Source organism: Schistocerca cancellata, chromosome 4 (assembly GCF_023864275.1).
Source record: "Schistocerca cancellata isolate TAMUIC-IGC-003103 chromosome 4, iqSchCanc2.1, whole genome shotgun sequence".
Taxonomy (NCBI): domain Eukaryota; kingdom Metazoa; phylum Arthropoda; class Insecta; order Orthoptera; family Acrididae; genus Schistocerca; species Schistocerca cancellata.
Window position 1 is genome coordinate 403903297 of NC_064629.1, and position 24166 is coordinate 403927462.

General features: G+C 42.3%; 1 protein-coding gene across 2 annotated transcripts in view; it reads right to left on the reverse strand.

The window, feature by feature from the left end:
- LOC126183856 (fibrillin-1-like) overlaps positions 1–24166 on the reverse strand; it is a 640172-nt gene that overhangs the window by 264850 nt on the left and 351156 nt on the right. Inside the window, exon 14 of one of the 2 annotated variants that reach the window (XM_049926146.1) lies at positions 4781–4869. The exons of the other annotated variant lie outside the window; for it this stretch is intronic. Coding sequence (XP_049782103.1) covers positions 4781–4869 — 89 coding nt within the window. The remainder of the gene's footprint in view (positions 1–4780; positions 4870–24166) is intronic. 2 annotated transcript variants of the gene reach the window in all.

Genomic DNA, 24166 nt, shown 5'->3' on the forward strand with positions numbered 1-24166 from the left:
ATATCTCCTCTGCATCCAATCCAATGATTTGGGAATTGTCTCTGCAGCTCATTTGTAGCCATCAGTGAAAAATGTGCCGGACACCCATCGTTTTGATACCACATTCCGTTCCTCGTTCCTACAGATATTTCTTCCAATAATAGACCTAATGTTTCTTGCAGTAATGTGGTGTATATCCTACCATTAAGATTTCCTTCAATGAAATAGGGGCCTATAATTCTGTTCTCCAGAATCCCACACCATACATTCACTGACCACAGTTTTTGGTGTGCAACTTGCCACAGCCAACATGGATTTTCAGTTGCCCAATAATGCATGTTACGAAAATTAACATTTCTGTGGTTCATGAATGTTGCCTCATCAGAAAATAAAATCAAATTAATAAATTTATCATCCCTTTGAATCTGAAGTTGAGCAGATCAGCAGAATTCAATGCGACGCATATAATCCATACCAGTTAATTCTTCGTGGAGACTGATATGGTAAGGATGATATTTATGGCGCTGCAGAACACAAACAACACTACTCTGGCTAAAGCCAGATTCCCTTGTGATGTGACATGAATTAACACAAGGTTCTTAAACCACAGTGCCGAGAGTACCAATTTCCATTTCCTCGTTAGTAACTTTCCTTTGCCGGATATGTTTCCGATGAGTTAAAAATCCAGTTTTTCTCAATTTATCGTACACTTATTTAAATGTACGATATGTAGGGTGAGCACATTGAGGCTATCTTTCAGCATATAACTCTAGCTCTCACTGAATTTCGTTGGCATTCTTGGTAAATGAGAAGCATATCGACTTGTTCTTCGAAGGAATATATCATTCACATTCACTTGATTCGAAGATACTCGTCTTACCATTCCTATTAGTGTTGTATTCCAAACCCGTTGAACAGTGTTTACATGTCAATGGCATGTTAGAGGGATATGCTGTATTCGGCAAATATTTACTATTTGCACAATACACAAGAGAGAATTGTCAGAGCACGTGCTTCGATAAGTGCTGAAGTGATAAGGAATACCACTCAACCCAAGATAAGAAGATTGCAGCATTGCATTGACACCAATAGTCATAACTTCAAACACCTTCTGTAAATAGATGTTCATGCCACCTTTGTGACCTTCAAAGACCTTACTGTTACACACCACTAGATTTGTCTCGATGGCCGCTATCAGAAAATAAGTACTAAACTATAGCATCCCATTTAAAAAAACAAAGTTGACCTTCATATCTCTGAAGCGACCCCACCTAGCAACAAAAATCTCAATGTCATATTATGGCCGCCATTATCCCATGCAACATTTGTCCCACAAGCATTTCAGCTACTATCATACTTTCAGAGTTATTCTAGGTGGCAATAGTTAGTGACTCAACCTATATAAGCTTCAGCCAATGAGGCCTTTGTCAGAAATAGATGAGACATACACACACAAACACACACACACGCACACACACACGCACACACACACACACACACACACACACACATATACACACACAAGCATATGTAACTCACACACAAATGACTGAAGCCTCTGCCAGCTGAAGCCAGTGTGGCCTCAGCTGCCAGAGGCTGCAGTCATGAGTGTGTGAGTTGCATATGCGTGTGTGTGCGGAAAGCTTATATTGCAACAGTCATTTTGTTGTGCCTATCTGCAACTCAGCATCTCCACTATATGGTGAGTAGCAACTTACCTTTTCATAAGATTAAAGAATATTAACACACAAAATTTCCTACTCTTAGAATCAGTTTTGATGTAAAGATACAAAATGTACCTGGAATGTACCATGCAACAAAGCTTTCTAGTTGCTAAAAGCGCTTTGTTGCATAAAACTCCAGATGGGTTGGAACAGCCCATAGCTTATGCTTCTAAAACATGACTAAATTGCTTACAGATAATGAAGAAGACAGTAGCTATCAATTTTAAGTTAAGAAATTTCATGTACTATTTTTGAAACACAATCACATTTGATAACGGACCAAAAACTGCTGATCACACTTTTAAAGCCAACACTCCCTCGATAAAAATCATAGTGCCTCCATAGGTGCACTCTGTTGCTTATTACTTACAATCATTCACTGCATTGCAGTGCCACCACACAGCTCAGCACAACAACAGTGACACCTTTTATGTGTGCCCTCATAAACAGTTAGTCTTGTATGAAGAATTATTGGATGACAGTCTTCAGCACACATTAGCTAATTTTACTGTTCAGTACTCAAAGTGGTGAAATTCACATTGTGAGTACTTTGAACAGTGGTCAAGTATGTCTGGCATTGATGTTCAGATCACCTACCACAACTTATTTTTCACTCCACTATCACCTAAATGAGAACTATAGCTTCATTCTGCTGTACACAGAAGATACAGAATGTAAGGTGACATTCCAAATGCCCTTCAGCTGGTGATTACACCTGCACCACCCATCTCACTGGGGGATAGAAAAAATGAAAACTCTGGCCAGGTGGCACATTTCTTTTTCTGGCATCAATGCTGATATTGATTGAGTACTCTGGGATTGGTATCACTTGTGTCCACAACCAAGTGGTGACCCTTTCAACTTTCTGTACATCACATGGATGATGGCCACATCAGACACCACAGCCTTGACTCTGGTAAATAAATTCAGTGGTGCTTCAAATACCACAGTATCAGTCAGAGGCCTTCAGTTTGCTACCACAATTTTTGCTGGAATTTAGCACCTGACCACTATTCCATTCCAACCAGTGTCTGACACAGAAGTAAAGTTGCTTAATGTTGAAAGTGATGGTAATGGCATCCTCTGAGGAAGCCATTAGTATCTCCCTCACTCCATCTTCATTCATGACCATGGGCCTATGAAGGTGTTTCATGAACTTGGACCCAGGAAAGACTTTGAATCAGCTTTGCCAGTCAAAATAATGCTAGGAAACAAAGCAGGATGCCTCATGTTGCACAAATGACAAAAACAGATGGAAATATGGTTTTCTCATTCATTGTTATCGTTATTAGTGTCTGTAATTTTTAATTAACACTAAGAAAAAACATACATTTTTGCAATATGTAATGCCTCATGAATGAAAATATAGATAGAGCTCCTAAAATTTCACATTTATTTCTGACTGAAATCTTTTTAAACCAGTTGCAATTATTTTTACTTATGTAAGCTGGTTAAAATTTGATTTAAGTGTTCACACCTATTTATCTGCACTATATTTAAAGCATTTAATATTATTTTCACTTACATCATCTGGCTAAAATTCATTTTAAGTGAAGCAACTAGTTGCCACTTATGGCTAGCAGAAGCTAAAACTGTTGTATATGATCACACATGAACATAAATGATTGAAGCAACACATTTAACCTAAAGGAAACCAGTAAAAAGCCATATATATTCTGATATAGCATTATGTTATTACAGCATTAAAAAAACAGTAAAGCATCCAGAAGATGATGAGAAAACAAAATGAAACTTCTTGTGTTCAGGGGGTGTGTGACATTAGTTCAATGATTACAAAACTGAGTCAAATTTACATAGAATTTAGTAGTATGAACCAATTATAAGTATGATGTTAAAATCACTCTGGCCTGGATGCAGGCACTGACTTGGTTGGGAAGGGAGCTATAAAGCCATTGTATCCTCTCCTGAGGCAAGCTAGCCCACAACTGTTGAAACTGGTCCTCGATATCCTGGGTACTGGGACTGGGACAGAGTTCACAGTCAAGCTGGTCCCACACAGGTTCTATCAGGGACAGACCTGGGGTTTGCTGGCCACGGAAGTACCTGAACATCATTGAGACAGTTCATACAGACAATTGCAATGTGTAGCCAAGCATTGTCCTGTTGAGAGGTGAAACACAACTGTCACATGAGAGAGAACACTTGAGGACATGGGATGTCTGTGATGTACCATTTTTGTGCCATCAGAGTTCCCTCAGTCACTGTCAGTTGTAACCTGAAGTCACTACTCATATCATGACACTAGGAGTGACACCACTGCAGCTCTCCAAAACACAACAGGAATGGGACCTTACCCCAGGTCGCTGCCGTGCTTGCCGACAACGGACACACGAGGTAGTGCAGAACTGTGATTCATCACTGAACACAACACAAAGCCATTTATCAGCAGTCCATGTTTCCTGATCATGGCACCACTTCAAATGTATTCACCTGTGTTGTAAAGTTAATGACAGCCTATGCTTGGGAGTAATTCTCTAGTTGGGCTGCTGATAATCTCCAGCAAATGGTGTGGGATGACACAGAACATATCAAGTAGTCCGTTACTTGTTGTAGGATGACAGGTGCATAATGTGGTGCTGCTTCCTTGTGGTGGTTAGATGTGGCTGAACAGAATCTTGGCAATAAGTATGTCTGCCTTTTCATGTTCCCATGCACTCCAACATCCTGCCACTGTCCTGTCCAAATGCCCTACAATTCTGGAAACTGCACAATTCGACAAGCTAGGCAAATGGAGACGTACAATGAGGCCCCTTTCAAAGTCTGTGAGGTGCTGATAACACTGTCTGACATGAGTATCCAGTATGTCCGTGTCCTTCACAGTGATAACTCAACTTCTGATGCTTATATATCCTACCAGGCCTGGTAACAACACTATATATTAACAAACACAATTCACTCTGGTGCCTGTTCTACCAGTCAGAGAGAATTGCGTCTCTAATCATTTACATATGCGACCAATGGTGTGTACATGTACAAAGTTACATTGACATCCAACCATTTCTTCTGGGTGCTTTCCTGTTTTTTGTCAGGCAGTGTTTTTCTTAAATGTGTTTCACCTTCACACTCCCCAGAAAGTGATTTCTTATATCCTTGAGGACAGTTGACATTTGTGTCACAGATGAAGCTGCCATTGGTATTTCTGCATCTGTAAGAAACAATTAATTTCTTTCTAATAATAATCATCACATTATCATTACTAAACAATGATTATTGTAGCTGAAGAGAAGTGTTGAATTAATTGCAGAAATACTGTTTACATTCTTTGCAAAGGACAAAAACCACTTGTAGTTGGCCGGGCACTGCAAAAACTCAGGCAGACATGATTGTTAATGCAACAATAATTACGTACAGCCTCAGAATTCTATATGGCAATCTACACAACCTACCAACACTGTAGTCTGGGGCAGTTTGTAGGCAGATGAGCTTCCTTTTGCAATACATGTTAATGGTCTAGTGGTGAATGATTTACAATCAGATTACTTCAGTTAGCTTGAGATCAAAACTGCCCATAGTGTAAGGGAATATAACATTATCAAGCTTCGAAAATGATCTACTTTAAATTCATAATCTAGCCAAATGTGGGATGATATAAACAATCAATGACATTAGACTTTATCTTGATATGTTACTCATGCACGTTACTAATTTCAGATCTGATTTTTTGTCTTTGAGGTTCTACTTTCGAGAAACTGTGCTGGCAAGCTGTAAGATACTAAGCAGAACTGAGATATATGCTGGCCACACAGGATGAAAGGGAATGGGCAAAAATCATGAGGTAAAAGAACTTCAAAAGCATTAAGAATATTAATAGCTCTCCCATGCAAAAATGGAATGCAGTCTTTCTTGCAATAGTATACATCTCAAAGGATTACTGTATTTATTTATGAAGTATGATTATGATTTCATTTTTCAACAAAGGAAGAGTGATAACTGCAGTAGCCACCAGAAGGATCGTGGGAGGTGCACATCGGCACGGCGCGCCACAGACAGTAATTGCCACAAGTAAAGTCCCGTCCACCAGAGGGCATGCGAGAATTCGGCCACGCCCTCTGTCGGTGGAACAACAACAACTCAGGCAGCATGGGCCGTGCCCAGTCAGTTCACATCAGGCAGATCTAGCAGAAAGTTCCCGGTCTACACTAGGTGAAGTGCGACGGAAACGTGAATTGTGTTACTACACAACTGGCGATAAGTAGGATCATTCTTCCGCGTGTTGCGTCATCGTTCCGGTTTCGCAGCTTATCCACGGCATGGAGGATTTAGTGCGGGTTTTGGTTGAGCAGCAGATGGAGCTCATGGCTACCATGAAACAAGTGCTTCCGGTGTTGCTCTCCACGCAGTCTGCTCCAGCGCTGTTCCCTCCTCCCTTTCCCCCGTAAGACGAGACGGCGGAGGATTGGGACGCATATGAACATCGCCTTCAGCAGCATTTCCAGGCATTTCATGTTGCTGATGCGGAGGTATGTCATGCTCTTTTTTTGTCTTGGATATCTCCCTTGCTGTATCATGTTTTGCAGCAGCTAGCGATGTTGCAGAAACCCTCGTCCTTGTCTTTTGACGCATTGTGTTCATTGCTGTCTTCATATTATCCCCATCACACGCATGTTGTGGCGGCTAGGGTCGAGTTCTATCAATGCAAGAAACAGCCCCATCAGTCTTATCGGGCGTGGGCTGCTACCCTGCACGGTCTTAGTCGCAAGTGTCATTTTGTCACGGAGCAGTCGCGAGAGTCGTATGCCCACATTATGGTGCGCGACGTCATTGTTCGTTCGGCCCCTGATAGGGAGGTCCGGCAACGGGCCCTGCAGTTGGAAGACCCTTCCCTTGAGGAAGTCCTGTCCATTGCTCAATCGTATGAAGTCTCTCATGGCGCAGGTCAACATTTGGAAGCATGGTGCGACGTCACGGCGGTTCAGGGCGTCTGGGGTGGACGACGTGCGAGCGGTACAATCCGGCTGCCGGCCCCTGTTACTGTCCTGTGTGTCAAGCTATATACATCATGATTGGTCAGAGTGCCCCCAGTGTTGGGCTGTTTGTTGCAAATGTAATAAAAAAGGATACACTGCTAAAGTCTGCTGCTCAGCCTCAAAAGAATCGAAGGAAGCAGGTACAGAGGACATGGACGTTGACATCCAGGAAGTTTCATTGGGCCAGGTTCCCGATGCATCGGCACACAAACTCTTTATCGAGGTGTTGGTTCGGTCGTGCCAATTACAGCTGCAAGTAGATACGGGTGCAGCAGTTTCCTTGTTGAATGCACAAATTTACTCCGACCTTGGGTTGCACCCGTTGGCGCCAGTTTACTGGCGTCTATGCGGTTATGGTAACCAGTTCATTCCCCTACTGGGTCAATTCACTACTGACGTTACTTACAAATCAGTCACTCAGCCTCTTACTTTTATTGTTGTCAGCGATGCGAGCTCCGCTAACCTTTTTGGGTTGGATGCCTTTCAAGTTTTCAGTTTTTCTATCGCAGACACCATGCAGTTGGTCTCCGAAGACTATCAATCATTAGAATCTTTGATCTCTGACTTTAAGGATATCTTTGAGGAGGGCCTGGGGCATGTTTCAGACTTTGAAGCTCACTTGACATTGAAGGCGTCGGCTCGCCTGCATTTTCTACGAGCGAGGTAGATCCCCTTGGCTCTCTGTCCTCAGGTAAAAGCAGAGCTAGACTGGCTGACAGCCCTCGGGGTCATGCTTCCCATTTCTTCTAATGAGTGGGCTTCACCCCTCGTTATTGTCAGGAAACCCTTGGGAAAATTAAGTCTTTGTCGCGATTTCGAGGCTACCATTAATTCCCAATTGGTGGTGGACATCTATCCCTTGCCTCATTCTAATGAATTGTTCTCCGCCGTGGCGGGAGGCCAATATTTTTCGAAAATCAATCTTTCGGAGACTTATCATCAGATACTACTTGATGAGGACTCCAAACAGCTGGCGGTCGTCAACGCCTCGTTTGGCCTTTACCAATACCAGTGGTTGGCCTGCAGAATATCCAGTGCCCTGGCGATATTTCAGCGTTATCTTGAGCACGTTACGTCGACAGTCCCTCATTGTATTAATTACCTGGATGACATAACTGTCACAGGCCACAGCATGAAGGAACACTTGCACAACCGTTGAACCCTCTTTCTCAAATTCAGGTCCATGGGCCTGCGTTGCGTCCTGCGTAAGTCGAACTTCATCCAACCATCCATTGAGTATGTGGGCTACACCATTTCTAAGCATGGCAACCAGCCGCTAGGAAGTTTGGTCCAAGGTATCGTCGACCTTCCATGGCCTGCTTCGCTGAAGGAGTTACAAGCTTTTTTAGGCAAGATTGCCTATTACCACCGGTTCATTCCCAGGGCTTCCACCATAGGCTGCCCCCTGTACTGCCTTCTGCACAAGGGTGTTCCTTTTGATTGGTTGCCTGCATGCAAGCGAGCATTCACCTCGTTGAAGGGCTTCCTCATGTCAGCGCCTTGTTTGGCTACTTTTGACCCCAATAAGCTGTTGGTCCTGGCTACAGATGCTTCGCAGTATGGGGTGAGGACGGTCCTGGCCCATTGCAATGCGGATGGCTCCAAGCAGCCACTGGCATTTGCATCTAAAACTCTTAGTCCCACGCAGGCCCATTACTTGCAGGTGGAAAAAGAGGCTTTGGCCATTGTCTATGCTGTTACCAAGTTTCACCCTTTCTTCTATGGCACGAAGTTCCAGTTATTCACTGACCATAAGCCATTAATATCATTATTTGGCCCTGCCTCTCAGATTCCGGATAGTGCGGCCCACAGACTGCAGCGCTGGGCCTTGTTCCTCTCTAAGTACCATTATGACATTAATTTTCACCCTACTGGACAGCATGCCAACGCCGACGCTCTTTCCCGTCTTCCTGGATCTTCCTGGATCCTAAGTCAACTGAGGAGGAGATTATGTGTTTTCATTTGGATGTGGCGTGCAGTGAAGCGATTGATGGCTTCCTGATCACTAGTTCTAGAGTCACCAGGGAAATGGCAGCTGACCCGGTTCTCTGGCAAGTAGTTCACCTCGTTCAGCAGGGGTGGTCGTCCCAACCTCCAGGTCGGGCCTTGGACCCTCTTCGTAATTATTTTGTTCCATGAGACCACCTCTCAGTCTTGGAAGGAGTTCTCCTTCTGGCTACTGATGATACAGTTCCTCATGTGGTTGTTCCTGCAAGTTTGTGAAGGGAAGTCCTCACGTTATTACATGAGGGGCACTGGGGTGTTTCCCGTACTAAAACCTTGGCTCACAGACATGTGTACTGGCCCGGTATTGACAGAGAAATTGAGCACTTGGTGGCTGCCTGTTCCCAGTGTGCAAGCCAACAGGCGTTTTCCAGGTCAGAATTCTCTTCATGGCCCCCTGCAACCCAGGCATGGGAATGTGTTCACATAGATTTTGCAGCCTGTTTCTCAATGGCTTTTGGCTCATTCTCATTGATGCTTATTCCCGATTCCCATAGGTGATTTGCTGCTCCTCAACCACTTCAGAAGTTGCAATCCAGGCACTAGCAAAAATCTTTTCTGTGGAAGGTCTGCCAGTCACCCTGGTATCGGACAATTGGCCTCAGTTTATTTCACAGACCTTCCAGGATTTTGTAGACGCTTCGGTATTTGGCACGTTTGCTCTCCCCCCTTTCATCCACAATCAAATGGGGAAGCCAAGTGCATGGTGTGCACATTTAAGATGCAGATGAAAAAGTATTTGCACGAATCTCCTGCGGAGGAGGTGTTGACATTTTTTCTAACGGTATACCAGACCACACCGATGGGAGAATGCAGCCCCGCAGGGCTCCTCCATGGGTGCCAACCTCGGACTCTGCTGCACCTCCTCCAGCCTGGTCCTCGCCAGTCTTCGCAAAATGGGATACCCGGCTTTCCACCAGGTATGTCGGTCTGGTCACGTGGGTTTGGTCGCAATCCGCGTTGGATACCGGCGGTGGTCCTGCGCCGCAATGGCCGCCGGCTCTATATCTTGCAGGTGGGGGACCAGGAGGTACATCGTCACCAAAATGAGCTACGTCCACGTTTGGGCACCCACCCTCCGATCCCTTTGGCGCCGGCTTCCCCATTGCCAGCAACCGTGTTGTTTTCTCAGGGGACGCTACCGCCACTCCCACCTGTGACTCTGCCACACTGCGATGTTTCTCAGCCTTGGCGGCCTCCAGTAGCTCCAGCACCGGCCTTGCCATCGTTAGAGATGCCCTGGTGAGAGCTGGCCCCCCTCGCAGGCCCAGTTTCTCAGGAGGCTGGTTCACCTGTGGTCGTCCCTTCCCCATCATCCCCGCTACTGCGTCTTGCCCCTCCCGAGGTGGACCGGGATCCGGAGTTCAACGGCTTGTCGCCTGTTCTGTCCTGGGCTCCGGTGGTGGGATGACGTGGGCCCTCTGCGTGTGGGTCACTTCCAACCGTATTCGAAGGTTCCGACTCGAGGATTGGCAGATCCCCTTGACTCCAGCCTTCCAATGGACGTGGAGGTCATCACTACTGCATGACGCTCCACCTTCCGTCACAGTGGATTACAGTGGCTTCACCCCCTGAAGGAGGAGGAGTGCAGTAGCCACCAGAAAGATCGCGGGAGGTGCACATCGGCACGGCGCATCATGGACAGTAATTGCCGCAAGTAAAGTCCCATCCACCAGAGGGCACGCGAGAATTCGGCCGCGCCCTCTGCCGGCGGAACAACAACTCAGGCAGCACAGGCCATGCCCAGTCAGTTCACATCGGGCAGGTCTAGCAGACAGCTCCCAGTCTACACTAGGTGAAGTGCGACGGAAACGTGAATTGTGTTACTACAATAACAAAAAATATTCTAAGAGCCATTTTTTCACAAAACACATTTTCAGTGCTATTGTGTTCTCAGTACTCTGTTGCATGTCCTTAGACTTGATGCAGGTGCTAAATTGTGGAGGAGGTCTTTCACACATCAGTTAGTGGATAGCACATGGTCTTTGTGCCAAGCTGTGCATGTTTTGTGATTCCATGATTGTGGTTTTTGCTAAGTACAGTCCAAATAGGTAAAACACCTAATGCTGTATTTCTGTACTTGTAATACCACAAATTAAATGTAGAGCCTCAGCATTGATGCAACTTGGAACAAATATTTTCTTCCATTATTTTGTCACAAACTGACATTTTTGAGACTGTAGCTGAGTACAGAATACACGATGATTCTTGCAAAGAAGAAAACACCAACCAGCCACAATTAATAATGCTTTTCATTGCACATTTAGCACCATTATGTTTCAAATCAACATGTTCATCTTCAGATGGTTGCACACAGTTACATTACATTTGCTTTTGCTTACATTAGTTGCTAAAAAACAGCCAACAAATAATGTACATAACAATTTTAACATAAATGTGAAGATGCACCTGTCAATTCAGAACCAATAACAGCACTACTTGTGTCAATAAACAGCATTATTAACCGTGGCTGATTGCCGTTTTCTTCTTTGCAGTTGTAAAAACTTTCTTGTTGTGACTTTCTTTGCAGCTGTAAAAACTTTCTTGTTGTGACTTAGAACAAGTTTCCTGGTATGGTACTTATGATCTTCTTAATAAAGTATTTATGTTCTAATTTATCACAGAAAATTATAAATATTTGAAAATATAATGAAAATGGATAGATGGAAAAGCCCATTCACCAAGTGGCAGAAGGAGAGAACATGTCTAAAGATATCGAAATTTGCAAGCTTTTGGAGCCAGTGACTTCTTCTGGTAGAAAAGCAGAAGGGGAAGGAAGGTGGGTGAAGGAGAAGGACTAGTGAGGTTTAGAAAAGGGGGAGAGTGCCTGAAAAGCTGCCCAGTACGTCGGGTCAGGGGAGACTTACAGGAGAGGATGATAAGGAAAGACCAATTGTTTGGGACTCCACCAGGTGAGATATTCAAAGCTGGGAGCTGAAAGATGGAGGATAGGTAATATGCAAGACCAAGATTACTGACAAAACATTGTGCACAAGTTAATAAGAAAAAAAAATGGCTCTGAGCACTATGGGACTTAATATCTGTGGTCATCAGTCCCCTAGAATGTAGAACTACTTAAACCTAACTAACCTAAGGACATCACACACATCCATGCCCGAGGCAGGATTCGAACCTGCGACCGTAGCAGTTGCGCGGTTCCGGACTGAGCGCCTAGAACCACTAGACTACCGCGGCCGGCAAGTTAATAAGAGCAGAAACCTAAGTGCATTGTATGTTGTAGATGTGTTGGTGGGAAAAAATACACAGGTCAGATAATACAAGATATAGAAAACTGAAAGGGAATGAATAAAGGAAAAGTTACTGAGGGAAATGCTGAGACTGAAGAAATTAACCAAAATTAAGGCCAGGTGGGTGGTGAGCACCAAGGATATATTGTAATGCCAATTCCCATCTGCAGAATTCTGACAAACTGGTGCCTTGGGGAAGAACCCAGATGGCACATGTAGTGAAACATGCACTGAGGTCACAACTGTGATGTTGTAGAACATGTTCTGCAACAGGATATCGTGTGTTGCCATTATACACCCTCTGACTATGCCTATTCATCCTAACTGATAATCTGGTGGTAGTCATGTCAATGTAAAATGCCAAACAGTGTCGACATAACAGTTGGTACACAACGTGCGTCATTCCTGAGATGGCTCTTTCTTTGATAGCATATGTTTTGCCAGTTACAGGGCTGGTAAAGTCACAGGGAGAGGAGCCACAGTGTAGGAAATGGGTGCAGAAGGAGCATAGGGTCTGACAAGGACACAGCGGAGATTGGGAGGGCAACGAAAATCTTTTCTATGTGTGATGGGCAAAATATCAGGCAGAATGGACCTAATTTAAGAGCAATATTTTCAGAGTCATAGCCTTGTCTAAGTAGCTGATTAACACATTCAAGACCAGAATAACACTGAGTGAAAAGAGATGTATTTCCACCCCAAGATCCAAGGGGTGGCAATTTAAGGGGACGAGAACCATGTTGTGATTTTTCAGTGTGTGCATAGTGTATGTGATGTCTCTGACAGGGAAATCCCTGTTGTACCAAGAAATAAAAAAAAAATCCACAGACAAAATGGGACAGTGCTATACAATCTGATCTGAATAAACTTGAACTGGTAAATACCAATCATTGTTTGTTTCTGTGGTTGATGGTATGCATGTGATAAGCAATGTTATAATTATAGTGAAATACATAGAGTCAGACTACCAGATTGGAAATAAACCGCTAACAAGACTAACAGATAAGAAAGATTACATACTATGTTCTCGGTGTATCCAAGAAAATGAAATTTTGATAGAAAAATTTTGGCCAGATTCCTTCACTACTAAGGGCCAGTTGTCCAGTTCCTGTTTAGCAGCCACGGAAGTTCTATTCTTGGAATAGCATGGAAAATGCATTGTATGAAAATGCAATAATGCCTAACTGGAGAATAAACACAGGATAAATAACTGCTGAGTCTGGCAGGGTTGATGAAGTTAACAGGAGAATAAGTTTTGGCAACGGCAGAAATAGCTACAGAATTAGTGATGACAAGATCGTTTGTTAGAACGAGGAAGGAGAAGAAAGGGTTAAATCACACAAATTATATGGAAAAATATGAAGATTCCAAGTTTGTATAAAAACTTTTTACTACTACTAATTTTTAGTCTTATGCTTGAGAAACTGAAGAATATGAATGAAATATGAAACTATTTCCCAACATAAAACTTATTACTTGTAGTAGGCCTAATAGGCATTTGATACTGGAACCTCATCAGTTGTATTCAGTCATGTTATTTATGTAAATGGGGTTTTAAAAATAACCATTTGTGTCAAAACAGAATTAATTATTCGGTGTGTGTTACTATTGCTGCAATATTAGAAAAGCTTATTTCATTTTACCTAGCAGACAGTCACAAAAAGATGTAATCAAATTGAGAAACTACACCAGTCCTGGGTACTATTCATATTAACAGCTTTTTCAGTATCAGACAGTGAAATTTTGGTTTTTCATGTAACAAAACGTTTGATAAAATTTGATGAGGTAATAGATTCTTGTGCATAAAGGAAAGTATGCCATGTAAAGCCGTAGCAAGATTGAGAGAGAAAATGCTGGGATCCAAGGATTGAAGAAATGTGTACTATCTTACCTGTCTCTTGTCTTTACTGGTTTTATGTTTCCTATATTTAATTTTATGTCACACAAAACAGAAAGTTCTTAGCTAACAGGCAATAAAGAGTGCAAATTTTCTATAGAGTTCTTTTTCTCCTGGTCACAAATAATCCCACCCAGCATTAATTGTGAGTTTTTTTAAGGATAGTGGAATGTCAAACTAGCTGACGAGGAGCAGAAAAGCCACCACAGCACATTTTAATTTCCACTGTCCTAAATATAGGTCTGATGGCTACCATTACAAAATACACACATTTCAATTCCACAGAGTGAAATACAATGACATGCAATAGAGAATGCTGTGTGAAGAGGTGTGGCACTGCACTTTGGCACACTTAAAACCAAATAAGATGTCTGACAGATTCTTGGACGTATATGTTTTATATATCAACCTTTAGAAACCTGTGCACTACAAAATGAACACATTTTTGAAAAATCGATTTTTTTTTCATTTTTTACATCCTCTCTCAAATGCTTGAGTGGGTGGAGGGAGGCACCATTATCCAGATTTTACCCCATTTCAGAAATGTCATAGATCTGGGGTTGTGAATTCCTCTGGTTTTCAGAGGGATCAGCAGTGCTAGGATTGGATGTGACAGCCTGGGAAATCTGCTTTTTAACTGAGCTGGTGGGGTAATTACATCCAGTGAAGGTTGAAGTGAGAATGGTAGTGTTTTCCTGTAAAGAGCCTACACTGAACAAATATGTTTGCCATGAATGCCAAGGCTGTATGGGAGGGAACATCTGACATGGAGAGAATGATAACTGTAAAAATTTAATTAAACCTACTAACACAGGACAGTACTTACATTTTGATAGCTACCATCCTTCCCATGTCAGCCATTCCCTCTCATACAGCCTTGATATTTGAGGCAAATGTATTTGTTTGGATGCAGGCCCTTTACAGCAGGAGAGCACAATGATTCTGAACATCAGATGTTATCAGAGTAACAAATCCATTAGGAACATTTCAAACCTTATAAAGCTGCCCAAATTGATTGTTAGTGATGTGATTGTGAAGTGGAAACATGAAGGGATGGCCACAGTTAAACCAAAATGAGGTAGACCCCATGTGCTGAGAGACAGGGACCATTGAGCTTTGTGGAAGGTGGTTGTAAAAAATTGCATGAAGTCAGCAGAAGGAATCTCTCACAAGTTTCAAAGTACTACCAGCAGTATGACTAGCACAATGACTGTGTGTAACGATTTAAAAACAATGGAGTACAATAGTTGAGCAGTTCTTCACAACCCACACATTTCTGTAGTCAGTGTTAAGTGAGACTTGAGGTAGTGTAAAGAATGATGTCACTGGAGAGTGTATGACTGGAAATGAGTGATTTAGGGAGATGAATCATGCTGTATCCTGTGTTAATCTGATGGCAGGATTTGGATTCAGTGAATTCTTGAACATAGCCTGCCATCATGTGTAGTGCCAACTGTGAAGTACTGACTGGATGGTGTTATGGTATGGGGGTGTTCTTCATGGTTAGGGTGTGGTCCTCACATTGTTTTGAAGAAACCTAAATACAGAAGAATATGGCAATATTTTGCAGCATTGTGTACTGTGTCCAATAGAGGAACAATTTGGAACAATGACTCTTTGTATCAGCACAACAATTCACCCTGCAATAATCAGCATCTGCAAGGCAATGACATTCCTGATATAGATTTGCCTGCACATATTCCTAACCTGAACTGAATGGAACACCTTTGGGATGAGTTGAAGCAATAATTTTGCTCCGGACTCGAGTGTCCAGCATCACTACCTTATCTGGTTTTGGCTCTTGAGAAATATTGGACTGTCATTCCATCACAAGCATTCAGACACTTCATTGAAAGTGTTCTCAGCAGAGTTCAAGCTGTCATAAATGTGAAGATTGAATACACTCAATAGTAATGTCCACTAATTTGTGTCTGGATACTCTTGATCAGGTAGAGTATTGCAGAACAGAGGAAGATAGAAATTTGTATACAGGATGTTGTAGGAGTAATGGTTAGTATTCAGGTATATCACAGGAATGAGCATTCAAAGCAAAAATGTCAAATAAACAAGTGCCCTAAAATGCATACCTTAAGAGTTATGAGCACTTACTCATTTTTGGTACTATAAAACAAATCTCTTCTACTGCAAGCTCTTTGCTTTCCATATTTTGGGAGGGGATAGTATGGACCAAAACAAGAAAAAATTGTTTAGTTAAGATGGGCACTGAAATGAATACCTGATGAGCTATAATCACTTGTTCAGTCGAGGAGATGTGTTCCATAGTAGCAAAGATGAACAAGTGCTCATAACTCTTAAGGTGTGCATTTTAGAACATGTTAAGTACACATTTTTGCCATGATGTTCAGTTCTGTCATATCCTTGAATACTGACCATTCCTACTGGGACACCCCGTATGTAAATTTGAGAACTTTAGGTATTCTGTGTTCGGTGTAGTTGAATGTTCATTGATAATGAATGATATAAAAGGCTGTCTGTTTCACTAACCACATCTGGGTGTTGTAGAGAGTGTAATAATGCTGATGACAACATTTCTAACATCAGAACATGAGATAACAAATACAGTGATGTTGCTAATGAAACTAGTGATGGGCATTCACATCATATTTGACAGGATAATGACAGTGAATGGGATGTGCCATTGCATACATTGTCATGAAGTGCATATGAGTGTCCTAGTACTGTCCATAACTTAAGATATGGCTGTTGAAGGACCCTTGCAAGGTGAGTATCTGCATGGTAGAGGTGAGCTGCATTGTATTACTTATAGAGCACACCCAGGATTGCTTTCCCATGTTAATGCTATGGTGGGCAATGCACCCAGAATATTAGATTGTTTACAGATTAGCAGACCACCAAGTTCAAACTCTGCATGAGCCCACATGCCTCACAGGCGAGGCCCCAACTGCCACTCACGTTCACCTGAGGTTGAATCACACATAGGTATAATAAGTGTGAAAATCGTACTTGGTAACAGTTGACAGTCATAGTGTCGATGGTAAGGAGGCTTTTGCAGAACAGTGTATTCTTAGTTATTCTTAGAGTGTTATTTTGCTGAAAAAAACATTTGCATGGGTAATGATATACATATGCACTGCTGTATATAGTTAAACCATAATGAGTATGGTAAAATATATCTGAACCCACATTGAGTGATTGTTTGGAGATAGGTGCAGGGTATTGCACTGTGCACAGTGTGTGATTGCAGCCTACATATGTTCCAAACCTGAGTAACTTGTATAAATTATCTCACATTCTGATTAGACATTAACAAAAATACAACTGCACCAAGTACATTTCACTTTGTAAGGCACCATGTACAAGGATAGACAACATTAATATTATAGCAAAATAATACTGATACACAACAAAAAGGGACTTATATGGAAACAAGTGTTTTGACTCTGTGGTTTTCAGAAATGATGTATAAGTGAACATTTGTTCTTCATAGGCAGCAAATTTTGGTGAACATTTATTTTTAAAGTACAACATATTTTGATTGTTGGAATTAACATAATACTACAATAAACTACCGAAGACTGTATCCAAGAAGTACCTCTAATACAGATTTCCATGAAGCATTCCAAGGCTTATACTAATAATGCCAAGTGAGTAGATATGTTGTATGATGTGGAGTGTCACTCCTCCTTCGCTATGTGGAACAGCAGTTGCTTAGGATTATGATTATATAGTGTTGGTGGACAACAGACAGTACAAGGTACTGGTAGCTGTCATTCTGAAGTGTCAGCAAAGTGGACAATGATACTTCAATGAAATTTCTACTCTGTAACCAGCTGTGACTTTGTGACAACTCACCTCACATGACCATGTGCACTTGAGGAGAGAGAGGGAGAGGGAGAGGGAGAGAGAGAGAGAGAGAAACACCACCTCAAACAAATTATTCCAAACCACACACACACACCCTATTCCGACATGGATGCGTGTGACCCTAGTTGTTTTTGTACCCTAAAGCAAAACAAACAAACATACAAATGAAGAAATTACCCTAATGGAACAAAAATTAGTAGATGTGATGCCAAAATGAAACAACTGACACAACTGTCTATGTTTTCTACCAAAATATACAATAAACACAAAATATGTTCTTGGAAATCAGATTTTAAAGAATTATACATGAGAGTTAGTACTGGCAGTGCAGTACCAGGAGAAAACCAGGCCACCTGCAAAGTCATTTGGTAATTGCTAGTGGATTGTGTAGTCAGCACCTTTACAATGCCTCTGTGATGGCAGGCTGCATGTGCTGTCACTGAGCCAGCATGCAGGAAGTATTGCATCCTGATTATGAGAACTGAGTCTGCACCCCATTCCTGACAATTTGGCAAGACTCACTAACACCATCATTACCGTGAAATCAGCAGGGGGCGGCAATATTTAAGGACATGTGAGCCAGCTTGTCACCATCAAACAGATGGGCAGTTATGTGATGTTGAGCCTGAGCTGTTCAGTACTGTGCCGATGATGCAGACACCCCTACCTTTGCTGTGGAACATGAACTGCTGCCTGCCACCTAAGCATCCATGTGCCGCCTGTAGCAACGTACTTTTCATCATCCTGAGAGTATGACATGAAAGTTCCGTCATTCCTGTCCTCACCAGGGTATATTCTGGGCCCTGCAGCAGAGCATCCTCAGAGCCACCACCAACAGCCACACTTGCTACTGCCAGTAAATACAGGAATCTGGTGACATGGCAGCAGCTGCAGCAGTAGAATACACAGTGAGCAGCCAGAGGCCATCACACTATTGAAATACCATGATATTTTCAATGCTGCCAAACAAATTGTAAGCAAGCCTCAGGAAAGAACCCATTGTAACCATCATCAGTCCTCCTTCAGGAACACATTCTTCCTCGGCAGGGAGTCCTAGCTCACACTATCCCATCCTAGACATACTGCTGGAATTAGCTTCAGAAGTGTGCCCTTTACCTCTACTGTGGTTACAATTTTTGTCAGAATGACTGCTGAAAATGAAGACGGTCAGCCACAAGGCAGCAGCCAGAGACATGGAACTCTTGCAGCAGGGATGCCCTATGCGGAAAGATGTGTAAGGGTTGAATTCCAAGTTTTTGGGCCTGTATAGTGTATAGTTATTTACCCATCCTTTCTTCTTCCTTTTCATATTTATTTTGGGTTGGTAGCAAGAAGACAATATGAAAAAACAACATTCAGCTCATGAAGCTATTAAGCAGTTAGTACATCAAGTAACTCAGTTATAGGCAGAGCTAGGGCAACTACTGGACACTAAAATTGCTGCATTGTTCACCCCATTTCAAAACAAATCAGAGGAGGATGTCTTTGTATTTTTCAATAATTTAGAAACAGATACCAGGTTGCAAAATTGGGCAGCTGTTGAGTGTAGTCTACCTAAAACTATCAGGGAATGCTAGGATGTACATTATGAGGCACAAAAATTTGCATGAAGCACAGTCATTAGATAACTTCAGAAGAGAGTTGGTGGACAGATATAGGAGAAAGAATGCATTGAGTTACTACCATGAACAACTTAATAGTATGCTTCAAAAGCAAGGGGAATCAATTGAGAGTTTTGTAGCCCATTTTCACAAGATTATTGTAAATACAGCTGAGTTCAAGGAAGATGATAATCCAAGAAAGTAATTTTACAAAAAGCTGAGCAGACAGCACTTGACACATTTTTATGGAGGTTACAGCAAGAGATGTCATGAAGAGTTCAACAGCTCATAGTTCAATGATAACAAGTTTCCAAGTGGGGGAAGTAACTTCTGGATTGATGTAGAAGTGATTCCCATGGTTGGAAATGGTTATGAAATCATTCTTGGGTTACATTTCCTTGTTGCACATTACACCAAAGTTGACTTGGAATGCCGGCCACGGTGGCTGAGCGGTTCTAGGCGCTTCAGTCCGGAACCGCGCGACTGCTACGGTCACAGGTTCGAATCCTGCCTCTGGCATGGACGTGAGTGATGTCTTTAGGTTAGTTAGGTTTAAGTAGTTCTAAGTTCTAGGGGACTGATGACCTCAGATGTTAAGCCCCAGAGTGCTCAGAGCCATTTGAACCATTTGACTTGGAACAGCATATAGTAGAAATGCATGGAGCACCATTTCATCTTTGTTTTACAGCTGAAAAAACATTACTGTCACAAGGATCACCCCTAGGGCAGGGGTGGCTAGCTAAACTATGTAAAAGGTCCCTTAAAGTCAACTTACAGGATATCATACTGACAGGTACTGGAAAGATAAACTGGATTGATGCAAAAGCTGATTTGCTGGTGAAATCTAGGTGTATTGTTGAGCCTTTGTCTGAATATGAAGACTTTGATATGGTGAAATGTTTTGCAAGGAATAGTTTATCCTACATCAGAGAAATTGAAAGATGCGAAATAGTGCCTGTCAGTATTGATAACTTCAGCCCTGAGGATGTACAGACATCATGTGGATAGCATATTTAGAGGGACAGAACAAGGAGGAGATGGAAACATTTTGAGAAATACATAGAGCTGTTTGGTCCTCCTGGCCCACTGCCTGCCACATCACTAGCTCAACATTATATTCATACTGTAAATGAAGTTCCTGTTTATGAGAAACCATATTATGTTGCTCAATACCTACAGTGTGTCACAGAGGACTTTATAAGTCAGTAACTTAAAGACGGGATCACAGAATCAAGTAATAGCCCTGGTCATCACCTATTGTCATTGTACCCAAAATCTCAGCAGATAGCAGCATCTTCATCTACATCTACATCTACATGATTACTCTGCAATTCACATTTAAGTGCTTGGCAGAGGGTTCATCGAACCACAATCATACTATCTCCCTACCATTCCACTCCCGAACAGTACAGCCATGCAACATTATACCTTCCTACACTGTAACATTTGGACCACCAAAATGATCATGTGTGACAATGTTCTTGAGTGCATTATGTGTTCCCACATCTGACCATATGAAGGCACATTCAGAATCACTACTCAGACTGAATCTACTCTCGTTCAAGAAGAACATGTGACCCCAATCCTTGTTGGTTTAGTTTCTATGCTCTTGGCACCATCTCAAACGCTGATGCCAAAGTGCATTTGTCAACGGAACACAAGATACTGGTCATCAGGCAAAAAGACCACCCCCATGCAGTCACTATGCCTCTGTGGAGCATGAGATTGTGTGCCTTTCAGGCCTGTTAATTGTGGTTGGAATTGCATCTCCTATTTGACTTGGGTACCTTCTTGCCAGCTGCACAATATAATGGTCATCTGTTAGTGTAGTTGATCATTTGCGACCAACTCCTCTCCTTTGGTCAGCAGTGCCTGTGATTCAGGACGCTCTACTGCCTGGTGTTGTGAGGCCTGCTCCATCTGTTGCTATAGTCTTGCTGACCTCACATTATATGATGTCTTCATTATGTGCACAAATGGGAGACATCTGGCAACAAGCTCCCACGCTTTCATCCATTTTCACTGGGTTTTTAAAATGTTATGTACTTTATCTATTTCATCCTTTAGTTTTGCACAACAGTGTATATAACTGTGAAAATTGAAAGAGTTAATTGCTAAGGGATGGTGGTGGCTGTATAAGGCAGTAAGGTGACTGAAATGGAAATGGGATAACACTTTTGTAATGTGTGTAGACCTCTGACCACAGAGCAGAGTAACAGCAACAGCAGCTTATCTGTAGTACATAGTTTGTTTACATTGTTTAATTTAGTGCTATTCTAACTTACTTCTCAGCAGAAGTGGACAGTAGTTGATCATTTAGCTGTTTTTAGTAGTATGTTTATGTTGCAAGAATTTGCATATTTTTCGATCTGTTGTCTTGAGTGAGTTTACTTCCTAGTGTAGTTTCCTGCAGCAGAAGTCTCCAGTGTTGCTCTGTTTACTGGATTCTATGACCTTTGCAAATAGTAAATATTCAGTAGACCTCCAGCCTCAGATCCTCAGAGTTTAATCTTGTGTTTTGTAAGTGTATATTCAATTAATCAGTAGTGCAGCATTTATTCAGCTGTTTGTTTTAAGACTAGTGACCATTCTAATCTGCATAGTTAGCTGCTCAGCTCTGTGCCAGCTCCTGCCTGTGACACATTTCCGAGACATCAAGTAATGTATTTAGATTTTTCTGTGTTTTTACAGTATATATTTGTTTGAAACATCAGGAGGGTAACAAGTTGCTTATCTCAGTTTTTGCAAGCTTTTACGGTTTACTCTTCAATTAGTCTTGCTAGGATGGGTAGGACATGTGCCTGCTGTGTGCAGGCACAGGAGGAGCTGGCCATAGTTCATGAACAGCTTAATGTGGCTTTGGCTGTGATCAGTCACCTTCAGGCTACTGCCTTGGGGTATAGTGTTGGTGGAGATTTTGGAGCATTGCATGGGATATCTCAGGTGTCACCTGTTTTGCCCAGGGGCTCTACTGCTGAGGCATCTTCTAGTGTAGCCAAAGCAGTGGACCCACAGGATAAGTGGCAGGTGGTAACAAGTTAGTGTTGCTCAAGACAGAGGACCAATATGGAGGCTGGCTGTATGGCATAGCCTTTTCACCCTGTGAGTGAACAGGTGGCTGTTCCTTCAGCAGGGTCCAAGCAGGAACACATGGGCAGGAGTTTGCTAGTTATTGGGAGCTCCAATGTTAGGCACATTATGGAGCCCCTCAGGAAAATAGCATTCAGGGCTGTAAAGAACACCAGTGTGTGGTCAGGATGTCTGCCAGGAGGGGCCTCATTCATGATGTGAAAGTGGCCTTGCTTGTGTCTATTGAGTGTACAGGGTACAGTTGTCTGCAAGTTGTGGCTCACATTGGCACTGACAATGCCTGTCGTATGGCTTCTGAGGCCATCCTCAGTTCTTAAAGGTGGCTGGCAGAGGTGGTGAAGACTGTTGGCTTCGCATGTGGGGGTGCAAGCAGAGCTTGCAACTTGCAGCATCATTCCGAGAGTTGACCAGGGTCCTTTGGTCTGGAGCCAAGTGTAGGGTCTCAGCTGAAGGCTTCATTGTCTCTGTGATGGTCTTGGCTATAGATTTCTGGAACTATGTTATTGGTTGGGGATTTGTAGGACTCCTCTTGATAGATCAGTGGTGCACTACACAAAGGAAGCAGCTACTCAGGTAGCCAAGTACTTGTGGAGTGCACATGAAGATTTTTTAGGCTAGGCAGTAGTTTGAGGTGCTCACATGAGCACTCGTCAGTCAAAACACACATTGGGAAATCAGACCATGTTCAGTGTAAAGAAAGTTAAACTGTAAAAATTTTGCCAGTAAACTGTCAAAGTACTCATAACAAAGTCCTAAAATTTACTGCCCTCCAGGAAAGTTCTCAACCTCAAATTATTCTTGGGACTGAGAGCTGAAGTAAAAAGCTCTCAGATATTTAGCAAGTCTTTGAATGTTTATTGGAAAGACAAATTAGATGCAATTGGAGGGGGAGTGTTCATTGTAGTTGACAAAAATTTTGTCTCTACTGAGGTTGAAATTTAGTGTGTTAGTAAAGTTATCTGGTCATGCATAATAGGTCTAAGTGAAGCCAAGTTAATTGTTGGATGTTTTTACTGACCACCCAATTCTACTGTGACAGTTCTAGAGTCATTAAAAGAAAGTCTCTGGTTATTTATGCATAAATAGCCAGATCATGACTTCAACCTACCAAGTATAGGTATGTGTATGGACACATTGCAGTTAGTCTTGTGAAGTACTTTTGAATACATTTTCTGAAAACTGTCTTGAGCAGCTACTTTGGCACCCCAATGGAAGTATCTTAGACCTTATAACTAGAAACCGGTTGGACATTATCAATGGTACTAGTATATACATGGGAATTAGAGATCATATCATCATAGCAACTATGGTTACAAAAGTAAATAAATCAGTCAAGAGGGACAGGAGAGTGTTTCTGCTAGAAAGAGCAGATAAGCGGTTGTTAGCATCTCACTTAGACAATGAACTACAATCATTTAGTTCCAGAATGATGGACACATAGGAATTATGGGCAAAGTTTAAACAGATTGTAAATTGTGCACTGGACAAGTATGTGCCTAGTACAAAGTAAGTGGATTACAGATGGAAAAGAACCACTGTGGTTTAATAACAAAATTCAGAAAATGCTGCAGAAGCAAAGGCTGTTGCACTCTTAGTTCGAAAGAGAACATGCAAATGACATCAGGCAAAGATTGGTGGAGATTCATGCATCTATAAAAAGATCTACGTGCAAAGCATACAACAACTACCACCAACATAGCTTGGCTAAGGATCTGGAAGAGAACATGAAAAAATTCTGGTCCTATGTAAAATTGCTAAGTGGGTCTAAGGCTTCCATTCAGTCACTCAT